At 45.1% G+C, this 18,400-nt stretch overlaps 1 protein-coding gene across 5 annotated transcripts in view; it reads right to left on the bottom strand.

The window, feature by feature from the left end:
• The window catches only part of CENPK (centromere protein K), a 173,983-nt gene that overhangs the window by 138,029 nt on the left and 17,554 nt on the right, over positions 1-18,400 (bottom strand). For all 5 annotated transcript variants that reach the window (XM_029576233.1, XM_029576261.1, XM_029576271.1 and 2 more), the window contains one exon: positions 3,990-4,127. In XM_029576233.1, the coding sequence (XP_029432093.1) occupies positions 3,990-4,127 (138 nt within the window). The remainder of the gene's footprint in view (positions 1-3,989; positions 4,128-18,400) is intronic.

Here is an 18,400-nt window from a genome sequence, read left to right as displayed (position 1 = left end):
CGGTGATGAAAAGGTCATCGGCATCGACCCGGAGGTCGGCATCGGAATCGTCGGAATGTGCTGTTCCTGGAGCGCTTGTAACACCGCTTGTCTAATAAGTGTAGACAACTCTGGCTGTACGATTGGTGAAGACACCGATGGAGTACGCGATGGCGGTGGTAATATATCCATCAATGTAGTAGTTGGAATCTGTGACGGCGAAGGCCCAGTCACCGGTGTTTCTTGTTGTCTAGGCCGTTTTGGCATCGATTCTTCCTGGGACATCGATGTGGAGGATGATGGACGTCGATGTCGATGTTTGGTTTTTTGGTGCTCTGCCGATTTTGTGGATAGCACCGATGATGGCGAGGACGGACGATCACCGGATGCATCCGGACGCGGTTTTTTAAGGAGGACCCTTTTTGTTGCTCCAGCCGGAGACGACCTCGATGCTTTCGAGGGAGAAGGGATTAGCTGAAGAGAAAATAGGTGCTCCATTTTCTCTTGTCTGGCTTTCCGTCCTTTCACGGTCATCTCTGCACATTTGGCGCATGTACTGACATCATGTTTTTCCCCGAGGCACAGTACACACTTCAAATGCGGATCAGTTATCGTCATATTTCGATTGCAGATGGGGTACTTTTTGAATCCCGTCGCCATTTTGGAATCGACAGCAGTCGATGAATGTGAGTGTGAGAGAAAATTTTCGTCCGAAAATTTGAGAATGAATGGTACTCACCAGCCGGCGAGTTTGAGAAACTTCTATGACAGAGAATATCACGAAAAATTTTGTTGACTTTTCAGTCAGAAAGGCTTTGCAAACGCAAGGGCTATAGGTCCGGCAGCGTGGAAAAGCGAAGACTGAAGGGAGACACCTGTGGCAGAGAATATCATGGCATGCTGGGCATGCTCAGTGGCCTCTCAGGGCCAGTCAAAAGTTTCTAGTAACTTTGACAGAAAGGTTTCCCGCGCTGGGCTCCATTAAGTGACATCACCCATATGTGAGGACTAGCATCCTGCTTCTCCTGGGATAAGAAACTAATTTTCCTTTGCGTTTGGGGCGGCATGTGCAACTTTGAGGGCTTGTGTGGTTGCCGTGGGGATATGGCTGCTCGTAATATATCTGACACAGGTATACAACACACAGGGTCTATTTTATCACAATATCCTCTATCATATAACTCATAAAATACCGAGAATATTTAATACATATGCAAAAATATGTACAAACTTTATTAATTCATTTAACAATCCTCACATCCTATCTAGACAATAAAATCTATTATACACACTCACTCTCATTCATTATAAAAACATGTTATATATGTAAACTTTATAAACATTGTGACCCAAAATACATTTCACTGATCATTTTATATCCCTTCACAAAAAACAAATTATGTATATGACAGCATATTACATAAATTTTTTATATTATTGTTATTATCAATTCTTATGTTTCTTCAAATTCCTCGCAGATATTTATCTTAATTCTCGCGACAGACCGGTATTCGCAGCAGTCTCTCACAACTGTCTGACAAAGATCTTTGTTTCTCCCCTTGCTCGGGGCTTCCTCAGGGACTAATCTGAAGGAGTGATTCGTCAATCCCACAGAAATATTTTTCACAGAATTCTAAAGACAAAGAAAATGACTATAAGCTCTCAAACATCCGTAAAGCTACACTAAGACTAGTGTGTAAATCGATACTAACCTGTAGTACCGATTGACCAGTACCTCAATGATAACGTTCTTTATATCCTGATTAAGACCACGATTTATCAACTTCAGCAAAACTTTTCAAAATTTTATCTTCATCAATGTACATTCAACAAGAAAATCTATAAACCGAAACAAAGGCAGCACACTAAGTATAAAAAATGCTTACCAGATAACAACGCTCTCGCCACCACCGCCATATTATCTACTTACTATTCAACGGAACTGACGTCCTCACCGTAGGGAATCACATGTTGAAGCGTGGTGACCTAACCATACGCCCTATCACGTTATAAAGGCATCCAAATCAACACCTAAAGCACTCGACTAAAGCAGAGCAACCCATTCACAATCCCTAAACATTTAAACCACCTGTGACTAAAAATCAGTCACAACAGGAACTAATTGAAAAATGCATTCCTTTCAATGGGTCCATTAAGGCCTCCTGGACTCATTGTCCCCCATTTAAAAATAAAATGCTGTTCCATCTTTCTTAATTTAGCAGACATATCTCCTCCATTTAATAAATGTAATTTCTTAAATCACGAAGAATTTTATGTCATTCACAGTATGCCCATACTCCGAGCGGAGCATGTTCTTTGAGAACTTTAATTTACTCCTATGCTCAATAATACGAGCCCGAATCACTCTTGTTGTCTGACCAATATAAATCAGCCCACAAGGGCAAATAATGGCATAAACAACACCCTTTGTATTGCACGAGAAAAATTCCGGTAATCGATAAGGATGAGACAGCTTAGGATGACAGAATTCTTTGCAATGAAGGACATGACAACACACAGAACACGCACCACAAGATATCTGTCCATGGTCCTGACTTTCCTGAAACCCTTTTAGATTTAGTTTTATGGGGTTCTTGACCCCTATGGACCTCCTTGGGCTCCCCTTTAACTCCAGGCCTGGAGGTTGATGAGTCCAAAGATGAAGCCCTTCGCGATGGTAGGCCATGTGGTTTTGCTGGGCCCGTTGAGGAGTGAGACTCGTACAGAGGGGCATACGAACCACCGGCGTAACTTTTTAAGTCCTCGATCTTCTGCGCCCTCTGTCTTTGGGCTCCTGGAGACATGCGGCCGCAATGTGCGCACTAGCCTGGACGTGGTCGGCCCTAGGCAGCAGTAGCAGTGATCATGGCCATCAGCGATGGACATGATCTTACCGCAGTGGCATGGTTTAAAACCAGACGGCCTTGGGTTTGCTTTTTGCGACATTAATTTGTTTTTAAGTGATTGAAGCTGAGGAGAAGTAAGTTCTGCGTGCGATCCCATGTGCGGAAAGAAACAGACTGAGGAGATTCTGTTTCCTGAGCAGGAACACAAGCGCAGCCGCACAGAGTAAAGCTCTGACTTCCTCTTTGGAAAGCTCCACCTCCAGGGCCCTGATAGACAGTTCCCATGACAGCATGGCTAATATAGCCCTGCTATCAACGGGAAATAAACTCCATTGTTTGTTAGTTCTGCCTGTCCCGATTAATATTCCCAGTGCTTTTGTATTTGGTCTGTAAGTGTATTTGTAGGAACTCTGTGACTCCTGGGTTAATTGCGGTTCCATTGTCTTTAGAAACCACCAAAGGATAGCTTGCAGGCAATTGGCAGGGTGGGAAGCTGCCAGTTTAGGAGTAGGTTCAGGTGGACCAGGGCAGTGCTTGGTAGGATACTTCAAGTGACTGCAAGGTTAACTCTCATTGGGTATCAGGGGTAATACTGAGATGTTATGTGACATGTTTAAACACTATAACATTGCTGTACCAGAAAAACACAGAGACCAAGACCCTAACAGAAGTATAGTATACAAAAAAGTTGTGAACATCTGGGACATTCCCAATACAAACAATAAGAAGCTCGTTGCTAAAAAAAACAAACCAGACATTGTAGTAAAAGAAAAAACACAAGAATGGCATTGCTGATAATAGTCAGTATCACGTGACTATTCTCGGTCCATATGCAGAGACAGAAAATTTGTTAAGCTCCAAAAGATGCAATCAGAGACCAAGAAATATGGCAAAAAGATAAAGAAGTTGTCCAAATTGTATTAGGTTACACTGACCCGATTAAAAAGAATTTCCAAGTTAACCTAGCTATGTTGCCTATTATATCCTATGAACTCCAGATGGAGGCTCTCTTTGGCACATTGTAAATATTAAGAAGAACATTAGCAGTAAATTTGAGAGACTGAGATCATTCCCAACATACCATGTCTTAGGAATGAAGTCCACTCCTGTTAAGGTATATGCAAAACAAATCCATTTTGAGACACTGTCCCTTGGTTTGCTTACCTTCTCCATGTGTCTCCATTTCTCATCACACTGATCAATAAGTTCTTCTACAGCATCTGCAGAGCACCGAGCATGTGATGTGATATCTGGAGCAATATCATGCTGATACAACGACATGTGCTTTGCAAGTTTCTCAGTCTAAAAAATATTATGTCAAGACAGAATATGTTATAGATTTAATCTGAACAGTTTAGCACAGGGGTCCCTGAACTTAGTCCTTGAAGATTGCAACCTTTTCAGATTTTCAGGATTTCCAGTGAATATGCATGAAATCTATTTACATGTACTGCCTCCACTGAATGCAAATAAATCTCATGCATATACATTGTGGAAATCCTAAAAACCCCACTGGGTTACAACCATCAAGGATCAAGTTTGGGGACCTATGACTTAGTGAATCAAACATGCTACAGTTTAACGCTTAGAGGGCACCTTACTGTAAATCAGAACAAACCCTATAATGAGATGTTAAGATCCCCCTCGATTATTGTCCATGAAGATATTCCAAGGCAGGGGAATCGCAAACGATTTACAAGTTGGTGTTGGAATGCCATATGGAAAGGTATTCCCCACTAAAATTTGAGGCACCGTGGAACAGGGATTTACACATGGACTTAAGCACCAACAATTGGAGGGTGATCTGGAAAAAGGTGCATAAGATTTTATTGTGTACTATATGCGTAGAACTAATGATTAAACTTATTCACAGATGGATGAATTTTTAATCTGCCATGCGTGTAAAAAAAGAGGGGTTACGTGGGTGGCTGGGCCTTGCGCGCACTGCACGCATTTTCAAAGGAGCCCGGCCACGCACGTAACTCCCGTTACACGCAGAAATGCCGGGCCAAAGGAAAGGGGCAGTCAGTATAGCGGCTATTTGCCGCTGGGCTGGGAAAGAGACTGCTGGCATGCGCAAGTTGCTTCTGCTCCAACGGAGCAATAAGCAACAAAATAAAAAAAGGTAGGAGAAAGGGTTTAGGGGGTGGGGAGGAGAGGAGAGGTGAAGGGAAGGGAGGTTAGGTAGGGAAGTTCGCTCAAAGTCTGCTCCCTAATTGGGGAAGGCTGGGATGGATCGCTGTGCGAAAATTGCGGAAGTCTTCCCCCTTGTGCACGCCGCCCGCACATGCAGGCGGTCCCCAGATTTTATAACATGCACGCGCATGTTATAAAATCGACACATCTATGTGCATTTAAAAATCTACCCCAGGTTGTATAGATTTCTGGTATACTACACTAAATTTTCGGCAGGTTCATCTAATCTATGTTGGAGAGCATGCAGGCAAGTGGGCACATATTTGCAAGTATGGTGGGACTGCCCCTATGTGGGAGAATTTTGTTAACAGGTTGGGCAAGTGATGGGTCGCATTCTGGGTGGGAATGTTCACCCTGAACCATCACTCTGTTTACTGGGTAGATAGGAAGATCATAACTTAAGTACAACAAAGCATCAGATTGCCAATCATCTTATCCATGCAGGCAGGTTTAAGATAGCTGCACCTGTCAGCCTTCTGGTGCTGACAGGTGCATGAAATTGTCCTAGTAGAAAAACTCACCTATATGCTTCATTTATTTATTTATTTTATTTAAAAGCTTTTCTATACCGCCTATACAAACTATTGCAGGTCTAAGTGGTTTACAAATAAAAACATTCATAATCCGATTTTAACAAATAATATAGGCATTACAATAAACAGAATAAGAAATTAAGATAAAATTAAGACAAATAAAAATGGTTACATAATATTAACATAATATTAACAAAATTAAAATAGAAAGGCCTTCATGCTTAAGGATCAGCAAACGCTAGTGAACATAGGTAGGTTTTAACAGCTTTTTTGAATTCTTTAAATTTGTAAGTAGTCAGATTGAATTAGGCACGAAGTTCCATAATGTGGGGCCAGCTACGGAGGAGATCCCAAGAAAAAAAAAAGCTGCTAGAATTCAAATGGACCCTGCTCCCCAAAATGTGATCTATATTCATAGGGAGTCTCGTGTCGTATTGTTTCAGTGGTGTAATGTGAGAAATGTGCATACCTTAGTCCTGTGGGAATTCTGTGCTACTGTGGAGTGCAGAATTCCCGCAGAATCTGCGCAGAATTTGGCAGACCCCGGCGTGCTGCAAGTGGAGGCCGTCCCACTTGCTGTGAAGATGAAGCAGGCCCAGGAGTGCCGCAAGCGGAGGCCTCTCACTTGTGGCGCAGGCCCCGGTGAGCGTGAGTCTGTGTGTGTGCGTGCACAAGAACTGCGAGCCTGGGGGATGAGAGAGAGCATGTGTGAGGGTGTGTGGGTGCCATGTGAAGGAGTGTGTATGTGTGTGAGAGATTGGGAGCTGGTGTGTGTGAATAAAGGATTGTGTGTATGTGAGGGTGCTTGTTTGTGAAAAGGGAGCCTGTGTGTGTGTAAGAAAGAAAGCATATGTGAAGGGATCTGTAGGTGTATGTGAGAGACAGAGAGCCAATGTGTAGGGGGGGGGGGGGGGCGGGTGAGCGAGAGAGGGAGCCAGGGTGCAGGGGTATGTGAGAGAGAGACATAGGTAGCCTGTGTGAGGGTGTATGCATGAGAGAAAAAGGGAGTCTATATGAGGGGGGGGGGGGGTTCTGCGTGAGAGAAGGAGTGGGGGGTATGTGTGTGCATGAGAGGGAGCAAGGGAGCCTGTATAAGAGGGTATGTATGTGCACTAGAAAGAGGGAGCCTGTGTGTATGTGTGAGAGAGGGATAGAGGGAGCCTGTGTGAGGGGCAATACTGAGAGAGGTATCAAACTCTGGAAGTTGCGATGGAGAAGGTACAGAGAAGGGCTACCAAAATGATAAGGGGAATGGATCAGCTCCCCTATGAGGAAATACTAAAGAGGTTAGGACTTTTCAGTTTGGAGAAGAGATGGCTGAGGGGGGATATGATAAAGGTGTTTAAAATCATGAGAGGTCTAGAACGGGTAAATGTGAATCGGTTATTTACTCTTTCGGATAATAGAAAGACTAGGGGGTACTCCATGAACTTAGCATGTGGCACATTTAAAACTAATCGGAGAAAGTTCTTTTTCACTCAACGCTCAATTAAACTCTGGAATTTGTTGCCAGAGGATGTGGCTAGTGCAGTTAGTATAGCTGTGTTTAAAAAAGGATTGGATAAGTTCTTGGAGGAGAAGTCCATTACCTGCTATTAATTAAGTTGACTTAGAAAATAGCCACTGCTATTACTAGCAACGGTAACATGGAATAGACTTAGTTTTTGGTACCTGCCAGGTTCTTATGGCCTGGATTGGCCACTGTTGGAAACAGGATGCTGGGCTTGATGGACCCTTGGTCTGACCCAGTATGGCATGTTCTTATGTTCTTGTTGAGATAAAGTGGAAGGGATTGAGCCTAGAAGAGGAGGGTAGAGATGGTGGCAGGTAGAGATGTTGGGGCATGAGAGGGCAAAGTGAAAGGAGACTGGTCAGGGGAATAGGGAGAGAGGTGAAAGAGACACTCTTACGGTGAACTTCTAGGGAAATTTGTTCAAAATATTTAAAACTCTGCATCAAAAAGTAATAATTAGATTATATTTTAAATGAGTTACTTAAGACTGTCATGTATATTGTGTTATTTTGACCAATATAAAGTATGCAGAATTTTAAGTTTTTGTGCACAGTATTTTAAATTTTTACGTTCAAAAATTTAATTTTTTTGCACAGAATTCCCCCAGGAGTTTAGATAGTGTCATACAGTGACATCTAGGGGTATAAAAGAGGGAGACTTACACAAAATAGCAAAAAGCCTCCATATTCATTGCATCTGTGTTCTGGTTGCTGTCAATGGACAAAATAAAATTTCTATTCTACTTCTAGACTTAAGGCTTAGCTTCTTTTCTTGAAGAGCCCCTAGGAGAAAACATGAAGTCAACCTGAGGAAAGTGAATTTAACAATCAAGGATGAACTATACTGAGTATTTTTTACTACGTTGCTGCTATTTCTTATGAATGAGAAATGGAAGACAGCCCACCCTTCACTGCCCTTACTACAAAGGGCGCAGATACCAGACACTGGCCCAAAGAAGCCATACAGGCCTTTGCCAGCCTCAGACAGGAATTTCTATGAGATCCTTGTCACCACCATCCATATCCATCAAAACCCTTCATCTGGGAGGTATATGCTTCTGCCCTTGGGGCTGTCCTCCATCGTTCAACACAATGATCAAGTGATTCTCATGCCATGCTTTTACTTTTCCAAAAAATTCTCTCCTGCGGAAAAGAATTATACGATTGGAGATCGGGAACTTCTGGCTGTAAAGCTAACGCTGGAGGAGTGGCGCCATCTACTGGAGGGGGCTAGACATCCAGTAGTAATTTATACAGACCACAAAAATTTGGAATATCTCCCACAGGCCCAGCGTTTAAATCCTCAACAGGTCATTGCTTTTCAATTGCTTTTACTCTGAACTACAGTACTACTCGGTAGATGCCCTTTCACAGTCTTTTGAGACCAAAGCTTCCTTGGAAACTTCTCACCACATCATACACAACAAGAATTGTGGTTGCTGCAGCAGTACCAGTTCCGCCTGAAAAGACTATAGTCCCTAAACAACTCAGGGAAAAAGTACTCAGATGGACCCATGACTCCTGCCTGGCTGGGCACCCCAGAGTTACTAGAACTCTGGAATTAATTCTTCACCATTACTGGTGGACCCAAGTAAGATGTGCAGTACTACATAGAATCCTGCCCCACCTGTGCTATGCATAAGAGCTCCCATGCTCGCCCATTGGGGCTATTACAGTCATTGCCAGCCTCCAAGGAACCCTGGACCCATCTGGCCAAACTTTGTCACTGACCTTCCCCTCTCTAAATGGCTGTACCAACATCTGGGTAGTGGTAGATTGCTTCTTCAAGATGGTTCACTTCACAGCTCTTCCTGGACTTCCATTTTTACCAGAATTATTCCACCTTTTTGTCAAGCATATCTTCCGCCTGCACGGATTACCCATGCACATTCTCTCCGATCATGGGGTCCAGTTCACTGCCCACTTCTGGAAAGGGCTAGGAAAAAGGGTTGGGATCAAGTTGGACTTTACTTCTGCGTACCATCCGCAGAGCAATGGCCAGACAGAAAGAAAGGGTTCCTGAGAGCATACATCAATGAATGTCAGAATAACTGGGCCTCCCTTCTTCCCTGGGTAGAATTCTGCCACGACAACCATGTCAGAAGGTCAGCAGGTTCTTCACCATTCCAGATAATATATTCGGCAAACACCCATGGATACAACTACCAATTCCGGTGCCAGTTCCATGTCCAGCAGCTAATGCCCTGGGCCAATTCTTAAAGACCCGCCAACTCCTTACCAAGGCAGCCTAGAGATTTAAAAAGCAAGCAGACAAAAAGTGCAGTCCAGCATCTCAATTTAAGCAAGGGAGTTGACTTGGCTGAGTACCCACAATCTCCGGCTCAAGAACCTCTCTGCTAAGTTTTCTCCTTGCTTCATTGGACCATTTCCCATCCTTCAGTGGATTGGAGTAGTTGCCTACCAGCTAAGACTTCCTCCAGTGCTTAGGATTCACGATGTATTTCACGTCTCAATTTTTAAACCTCTGCTTCTATAGTGGCTATCATATTGTCTCCCAGACCAATAGAAGCAATATCTGAAGAGGATGCTGAATTTGAGGTCCAGGAAATTCTAGCCTTTAACAGATGTCAAAATTGGTTCGAATACCTCATTTCCTGGAAAGGTTTTGGTCCAGAGAGAAATACTTGGGAGCCTGTTTCTAATATCAAAGCCCCCAAAACTCATCAAGGAATTCCATCAGCAGTTTCCAAAGAAGCTGAAGCTAAGAGGCCTAAGGAGGGGGCTTAGAAGGAGGAGTACTGTAAAATGTGGCTGGCCGCAGGACTGCCCCACAATTGGCCACACTCACCTCTGGGAGCTGCCGACCCACCCAATGCCAATGTTTCTCCTCCACAACTGGATCACCGCCATTTCCACGTGCGGTCTCTCCACATTAATAAGTCCCGTGGTGGGAAAGCTCTGGAGGGGCTGCCTATTTAAGCCCAACCATCCCTTTTCTCAGCGCCTCTGCAAAAGGAACACTGTCTTGACTGCAGTGCCTCTGTCTTGCTGTGCCCTGCCTTGCCTTCCTCCGTCTCCTTGCCTCCTGCCTTGTTCGTTGTTATCTTTAAATTGCTCCCCGTGCCTTTTGCTGCCCGTCTTACTGGACCTGTCCTTGTCTTGGTCCCTGGTGTCTTGTCTTGTCTGTCTTGATTCCTGCTACTGACCTCTACTATGAACCTGGACTACTGACCTCTACTATGGACCTGGACTACACTCTTGCCTGCTGCCTGGTACTAACCCTTGCTTCGAACCCAGACTACTCTCTGTTCGCTGCCTACACTGACCCTCGGCCTGGACACGATTACTATCTGATCACAGTCTGCCCTGACCTCTGCCAGCATCTGTATTCTCTCTCTCCTGCTCCTCAGGGACACTCGCCTAAATCCGGACGACCCCTGGAACCCAAGGGCTCAACCTGCGGGGAATGGGACTGGCACAAGTGAAGCTCATGTTCAGTCGCAATAAGAGCATGTCTGCCAGCTGTTGGCATGGGCCTAATAGGTTTTCCTACTAAACTGTGTCAACTACAGCACAAAGGCTCACTACTATAACATTGGTTTAGTGGTACATGGTGTAATATGGACTTGTACCATTAAGCCTGAGTGATGTCAAACAAACCTTAAGAACATAAGTTGTCATACTGGGTCAGATCAAGGATCCATCAAACCCAGCATCCTGTTTCCAACAGTGGCCAAGCCAGATTACAAGTACCCAAACATTAAACAGATCCCATATTACTAATACTAGTAACAGCAGTTCCTATTCCCTTTGTCAAATTGATTAGTAGCAGTTTATGGACTTCTCCTCCAGGAACTTATCCAAACATTTTTTTAAACCCAGCTACTCTAACTGCACTAACCACATCCTCGAGCAACAAATTCCAGAGATTAATAGCACATTGAATAAAAAGGAATTTTCTCAGACTTCTTTTAAATGTGCTAATTTGTAACCTATCATTAAAATCATCCATTGTACCTGAAGACTGGAGGGTGGCCAATGTAACCCCAATATTTAAAAAAGGCTCCAGGGGCGATCTGGGTAACTATAGACCAGTGAGCCTGTCTTCAGTGCCCGGAAAAATAGTGGAAACTATTCAAGATCAAAATCGTAGAGCATATAGAAAGACATGGTTTAATGGAACACAATCAACATTCTCCTGGGTCCAGATTCTTCCTGCTGAGAAAGTCCACTCTTACATTGTCTTTTCCTGCAATATGAGAGGCTGAGATCATCTGTAGATGTCCTTCCACCCATTCCATAAGTCGGTATATTTCTTGCGACACTTGCTGCCAATTGGTTCCTCCCTGTCGATTGATGTAGGACACCATTGTTGCGTTGTCCAACATCACTCGGACCTCTTGACCCTGCAGTCTATGGCTGAACTGCAAGCATCCCAACTGGACTGCCCGGGCTTTTAGGCGATTGATGTTCCAGAGGGACTCTTCGACATTTCAAAACCCTTGGGCCGTCAGCTCCTGAAGTGAGCTCCCCGACCCCAGAGACTCGCATCTGTTGTGAGTATCAACCAGTTCGGAGAGGTCAAGGAAACACCCCTTTTCAGATGAGCCTCCTGTACCACCACTGGAGGCGAGAGCAGATTTCCATTGGCAAGTGGAGCCAAATCGAATAGTCCTGAGACTGCGGGTTCCAACAAGACAGCAATGAGCACTGAAGAGGACGCATCTCTGCCCTCGCCCACGGCACCACTTCCAGGGTTGTCGCCATCAAACCAAGCACCTGTAGATAGGACCACACTGTCAGGCGTATAGTGCTCACCAACTGACACCCCTGTGACATCAATATGTGAATCCAAACTTCCGGCAGGAAAACCTCGTCCTGCCTCGTGTCAAACCAAACACCAGATATACCAACGACCGAGATGGCTGACGTTTGCTCTTGGCCAGGTTCACCACCCAACAGAGCTACTGCAACAAGGAGATCACCTTGCGAGTCACCAGGCAGCTCTCTTCCCGAGACTTGGCTAAAATCAGCCAGTCGTCCAAATACGGGTGTACCAGGACCCCATCTCTTCTCAACACCACTGCTACTACCACCATAAACTTTGAAAAATGTTCTGGGAGCAGTGGCTAGATCAAAAGGCAGTGCGTGGAACTGATAACAGCACCCCAACACCGCAAAACGCAGAGAACATTGGTGTTCCAAACAGATAGAAATATGAAGGTAGGCCTTGGACAGATCCAGGGAGGTCAGAAATTCCTCCAACTACACGGCCATTATCACTGAGCGTAAGGTTTACATGCGAAAATAAGTCACCCTCAAATGACTGTGGACACTTTTGAGGTCCAAGATAGGACAAAAGGAGCCCTCCTTCTTGGGCACAACAAAATAAATGGAATATTGCCCCATGCTTTCTTGGGGTGTAGACACTGAAACCACAGCCTTCAGCCGCAGGAGCCTTAGAAGTGTGGATTCCACTGCCTGCTTCTTCTGGGGGAAGTGGCAAAGAGACACCATGAACACATCCCAAGGAAACTGCAAAATTTTAGTGCATATCCTTCTTGTATCACCTCCTGGACCCACTGATCCGATGTGATCTCGACCCACCTCTGATAAAAGAGAGAGGCGTCTATCTCTTGTTCCTGAAGGTGGGTCGACAAACCTTCATTGGGGAGATCAGGAGGATCGACCGCCCAAGCTCCTCTCTCGGGCTGTCTAGGACGAAATAACTGAGACCTACCGAAAGGCTGAGTCCTCTGAAAAGTCAACCCCCTATAGGGACAAAAGTGATTGGAACCCTAGAGATGACCCCTCATAACAGAGGGGTGCTGCAACTGCTTCTTCTCCTCCAGCAACTGAGGGACCAGAGCTTCAACCCACTTACTAGCCAATTTCTTCAACTCACTCCTAAACAAGAGCGAGCCTTTAAAAGATATTTTTGTAAGATTAGCTTTGGAGGCTGCATCAGTTGACCAATTTCACAACCATAGTTGACACCTAGCTGCTACCACCGAAGCCACTCCTCTGGCCAAAGTATGGACCAAATCGCAGCTCGCATTAGCTAAAAAAGACGGCAGCGGGTTCCATAACCACTCTGAAATTCACTCCAGATTCATCAACTTCCTGAGAGAGAAGCAGACAAGATTGTGCGACTAGGGCGCAACAAGAAGCTTTCTGTAAAGTCATCGCCACTGCTTCAAAGGCTTGCTTAACGATAGCCTCAATCCTCCTATCATGCACATCCTTCAAGGCCGCTCCTCCCTCCACGGGAAGTCGTCTGCTTAGAGACGGCACAGACCAGTGCATCCACTTTGGGAAAACGCTCTCTCACTGCTGGATCCAGGGGTACAGGCCTTCCAATGTCTGACCCCCTTTGAAAGTTGCCTCTGGGGCGCCCCATTCAAGATTAATCACTGCCTGAATGGCGTCCATAACTGGGAAAAAACAAGATGCTTTACACAGGAAACGAAAACAGGATTCTTCTTTGGATCAGACATGGAATCTGCACCAGGAACACCCAGCATCTTTAAGGTCTGGGAAATCAAGGTCGGCAGTTCAACTCTATGAAAAAACCACAACATGGTCTGATACGGTTCCAGTCCCGGAGGAATTTCCCCATCTTCCAGGGAATCAGGATCTGCCTCGTCATCAGTGCCATCAGGGTTCCAGTCCACATTACCAGCAGCGAACCAAGGCGTTTTCTGTCACTTAAACATAGGATTGGAAGAGGGAAGGGCCACCAGCCAAGAGTCAGACCTGAAAGAAATAGACGAAGCTGAGGACTGCACCTGAAGAAAGGATTGCAAACCTTGAAAAAACTCCACCCAAGAAAAGGCAGCCGGATCCAGGCCAAACCCAGAAGGAACTGGAGCAGAACCCACTGAACTGCCATCTCCTGCGGAGGAACCAGACAAGGAAGTTTCAAGATCCAGCGTACCTCTAGACAGATCCTTAACCAGACCATCATCAGGCTGGGAGGATCCAGGCTTAGCGAAATCAGAGGACGACAACTCTCCCTGAGCCTCCAAACAGTGCTGAAACAAGTTAAAGGACACATCAGGCTGAGATGCCCGAATATGACAGGCAACACAGAGAGAAAGGCGCTTAGGTTTCTTGCTCACCAGCGTCATCAGTGCACGGGCGACTGAGAATGTGCGTCCAGCCGGCTCGTGCTGAAAAAATTTCAAGCGCACAAAATTTATGTGCACAAAAATTAAGTGTCCCAAGAGCAAGTGCTACAAAAAGCACACACACACAAACCGTGCACCAAAGCCTGGGCACACCGCCAATGCTTAAAAATCGGTGCGCGCAAAAGGCGTGCCCAAAACTGAGTACACGTGTGCGCAGAGCCAACACACCATTCATAGCGACGTCCTGTAGAGGCCAGTAAAACACGCATAGAAGCATGCAAAAACACCGCTGTGGCCTACCATATGGTGCGCAGGTAAAAATCCTAATTGCAAGGCCTAGCTCACCGAGCCCGCTCAACCCACCAGGCTGCCCAGTTCCCCTAATCCCCACCGGAGCGGGAACGAATGTTGGAACGGCATGCCGAGCACAGAGACCAGAGGAAGTCCTGCAAACCCCTCTACACTGTCTTTGTCTTTACGAACTTCTTTATTTTTATTCAAACTTACCCGAGCTCAGCCCTTACCGGCTGAGTACAAAGACGGTCTCTGGCTGCAGGCCGAGAGGACATTTGCCATTACCGGCGCCTCCTGTACCTACTGCCTCCTGTACCTACTGCCTTTAAGCTGTACAATCAGCTAATTCCACACCAGGAAACCCAGCTACCGGACAAAAGCACACATCTGAGGTACCAGGAAATCACCTCAGGAATTCTCAAATGGGAGAGGGACCATCTGGTATCACTGTAGGAGAGTGGGGCTTTCCTTATTCTATTTTAAATTCTCCTTCAAAAATCTGAAGCAATCCCCACAGGGAAATACACAACCACCATTTGCTGAAGACTGAGAATACTGGCAGGCTGGTGTCACTGTAAGAGGATATATATTGTGATGTCAGCTTGCTCCGTTTCCATCTGCTAGCAGGGGAGCATAACCCACTTTTCCTGAGTCCATCTGTCTACATGCTAGAAAACACATGATTACAGCAATTAAAAATCACCCTAAAATAAAACAAATCTACAGTGACCAAAATAAAATATAAAACCAAATTTGCACAGAATAAAGTAAAAGTAGAATATATTTTAAGCATTTGAGTCAATCAAGTCTCAAATGCCTGTTTAAAAGTCAACAATGGAGTAGAAATTCTGCTAAGATAACTCTTACAGTGTCATATATTGGAGATGTGAATGACCATCATATCATGTCTACTGTACTAATGGCTATTTCGGTAAAGCCCTTTCTGGTACAGTGACCTGGTGTTTGTGGTGCACTTGGCCCTTATTGTGTGGCCTTAGAGCACAATACCCAGCTTAATCATCTGTCATTCACTGAAAGTATCCTTATTGTGGCTGAGAGTAGCTAGGACTATAAATTCATCGAATGGTGCACATATTGTAATCATATATCGTGCACTTATCTGTTTCTGTTGCGAACCTGAAGGAAATCCTCCAAAAGTCAAGCATCAATGGCTTTTTTGAACTGGAAAATATTCTGTAACATTCTAATTTCTCTTGGTAGGTTATTCCATAAAATTGATACATAGCATGAGAAGGCACGTAACTTTGTACACATTAAGCAGGCATATTTTAGAGGCACAGCAAGAAGGGCAGTTTGAGAGAATCTTAATTGTCTCAATAGCGGATATGGCTTTAAAAGCTTTATAATGGATATGCCATACCACAGGAAGCCAATGAAGTCCAAACAGAATTGGAGTAACATATTCTTTAATCCCAGAACCAATCACAACTCAAACTGCACTATTCTGTAACAAGTGAATTATTTTCATGGATGTTCCTGGAATCCGTGGTAGCAAGCTATTGCAATAGTCCAGTCTACAGTTGATCAGTGACTGAACTATTCTTTCCAGATCAGGTCAACTAAGAAAAGGACAAACCTTCTGTTGGGTTTGTGGCATATTGTGGACTCTTGGTCGAAGTGGCGATGACTCCTCCCATGGGGAGGGGCCCCGTGGGAAACCACAAAGATTGGCTAGACTCTAGTAAGCAGACACTGAGGAAAGAAAGCTTTATTATACTGCTTGTTGATAAGGTAGAATCTTGCCCCAGGAACAGACAGTGCTGTAGTCCAGCGATATCACTGTAATACTACAGTCTCTGTAGTAGATGATCTCACCCAGATGTAGCAAAGGTCCGGTAGTGTTCCGCAGCGCGGGATAGGCCGTGAACCTGAAGGGTGGAATCAGGAGAGCTGAAGCGTAGTGATACTCACAAAGTAGCAGTGCTGATAACTTCCTTGGTAGATGAATGAAGGAAAGGACCCGAGGTCTGAGGTGTAGGATACCCTGAGTAGAATACGCCCTCGAGAAGCGAGTACCTAGGAGCACAGAGGGTTCCTGTAAGAAAGCAGACAGGACCCCCGAGGAGCGGGTGTCTTTAAGGTTAGGTTGAATAACCCCTGAGGGCGAGTAGAAGCGAGGGGCCCCCCGAGGAGCAGGTACCCAGAGCTTCCATAGGAGCGAGAAACCCGAAGGGTAGTGAGGAATCCAAGTGAGCAGCTTAGAAGCGTCACGAGTAGCAAAATCGAAGTCCTTGCTAACTATTTGAATAGGAGCGGAGCGGAGGTTTAAATACCCGGAGGTACTGATGTCATGCGGTGGGGCCGCCCCCGAGGTTCCCACCATGACATATACAAAAACGTAGGCAGCGTGCGCGCGTGTGCCTTAGGACGCCTCAGAAAGAAGCATGGCGGATGGGGACACCCATGCTGACTCGGAGATGCCGAGGGTTTCAGCAAACAGCAGCGGAGGCAGCCATCAATCCAATGGAGGAGGAAAAAAGAGTAAGAGAGAGGTGAGGCAGAGCGGTACCAGCCATCTGCGACCGATGGACGCAGCACCTTCCTAACCGTTCTCAAAAGAAAAAAAAAAAAAAAGGATCCTCTTCGAAATAGAAGCAATAAGATTTTCCAAGGTGAGGGATGAATCAAACAACTCCCAAATTCCTACCACAATCACTAGGGGTTAAAATTTACACTACCCAGAATAAGGGCTAATGTCACACTCTTCTGGCCCTTTCTCAACCCACAAAACTTCAATCTTAGTTGGACTTAAACATAATTTATTTGCAATTAATCAAAATCTAATCTCTGATTTAAAATACTTATTTTGGGGCGGATCCAAGATAGCCACATGGTAGCACAGCTCGGCATCTGCTCCATGGGTAATAAGAATCTTTGTTTTCCTGCAAAAACTTTTTTCTTTTTGGATGGGAAGAAAGCGAAAACAGAGGGGGGGAACCTTACCCTGTGGCCCCCACGACGACGCCTCTTACTGGACTCATGGGCGCACATCTTGTGCACGGAGACCAAGGAGCAGGTCCCCAGCCTTTGGAGAGTGGGGGAGAAGAAGAGGAGCTCTCCTCTCTCCCTGGCTCACTATCTCTCCTTAGCCCCACAGGGGGGAACTCCACAGAGAAATCCTGCAGCTGAGAGAGGCACTTCTGGAGCAGCAGGAACGTTGCCGGCCCAAAGAGCCACGGAGCAGAGCCTGGCAGGGACCGCGGGAAGTGCAGCAGCAGCAGAAAGCCCAAGTCCTTCGGGGCATTCCGGCGAAGAAAGAAGCACAGCACTGAGAGAGACGGGAAGAAGTGAGGAAGTTATCCCTGAGAGCGTTTCATTGAGTGTGGTAAGACCCACTGTTTTTTCGTTAGAGACGATTTGGGAATCAATTACTGAGATGAAAATTTCAATCTTGCCACAGCTACAACCAATAAATGCAAATTTAAAAAAAAGATGGAAGAAAAGGTTGAAGTTCTGACTCAGTCTAATATTAATCTGGAACAGCAAGTTACAATAAATAGAGAACACATAAAAGGACTTCAGCAAGTGCAAACATCAATGATAAAAGATAAAAAGAATATGGCGGTAAAAATAGAAAATCTAATGAAAAGCAGGAATTTAAGATTCATAAACTTCCCACAAGTACCCCTGAACTCCCCTAGAGAGATGTTCAAGAAATATCTCCGGGAGGTGCTGCAAGTTGAGGAATCAGCTATGCCACCTCTTTCAAGAATCTTTTATTTACCAAAAGCTAGAGGTCCAATGGAACAAAGAGAAGCTGTGAATCCAGAAACCGCGAGAGGGGAATTGCCATTAGATATTTCAGCAATATTGGAGATGTTAGATACTGAACAAGCTTCACCTGCAACTTTAATTGTTACTCTGGCTTTCGAGCCAGATAAGGACTGGTTGCTTAGGTTGTGTTTAAGACACAGAAATGTTGTATTTT

This window comes from Rhinatrema bivittatum, chromosome 1 (assembly GCF_901001135.1).
Source record: "Rhinatrema bivittatum chromosome 1, aRhiBiv1.1, whole genome shotgun sequence".
NCBI classification, from domain to species: domain Eukaryota; kingdom Metazoa; phylum Chordata; class Amphibia; order Gymnophiona; family Rhinatrematidae; genus Rhinatrema; species Rhinatrema bivittatum.
The sequence above is the reverse complement of the archived record's forward strand: the minus strand, read 5'-3'. Positions and strand labels throughout refer to the sequence as shown.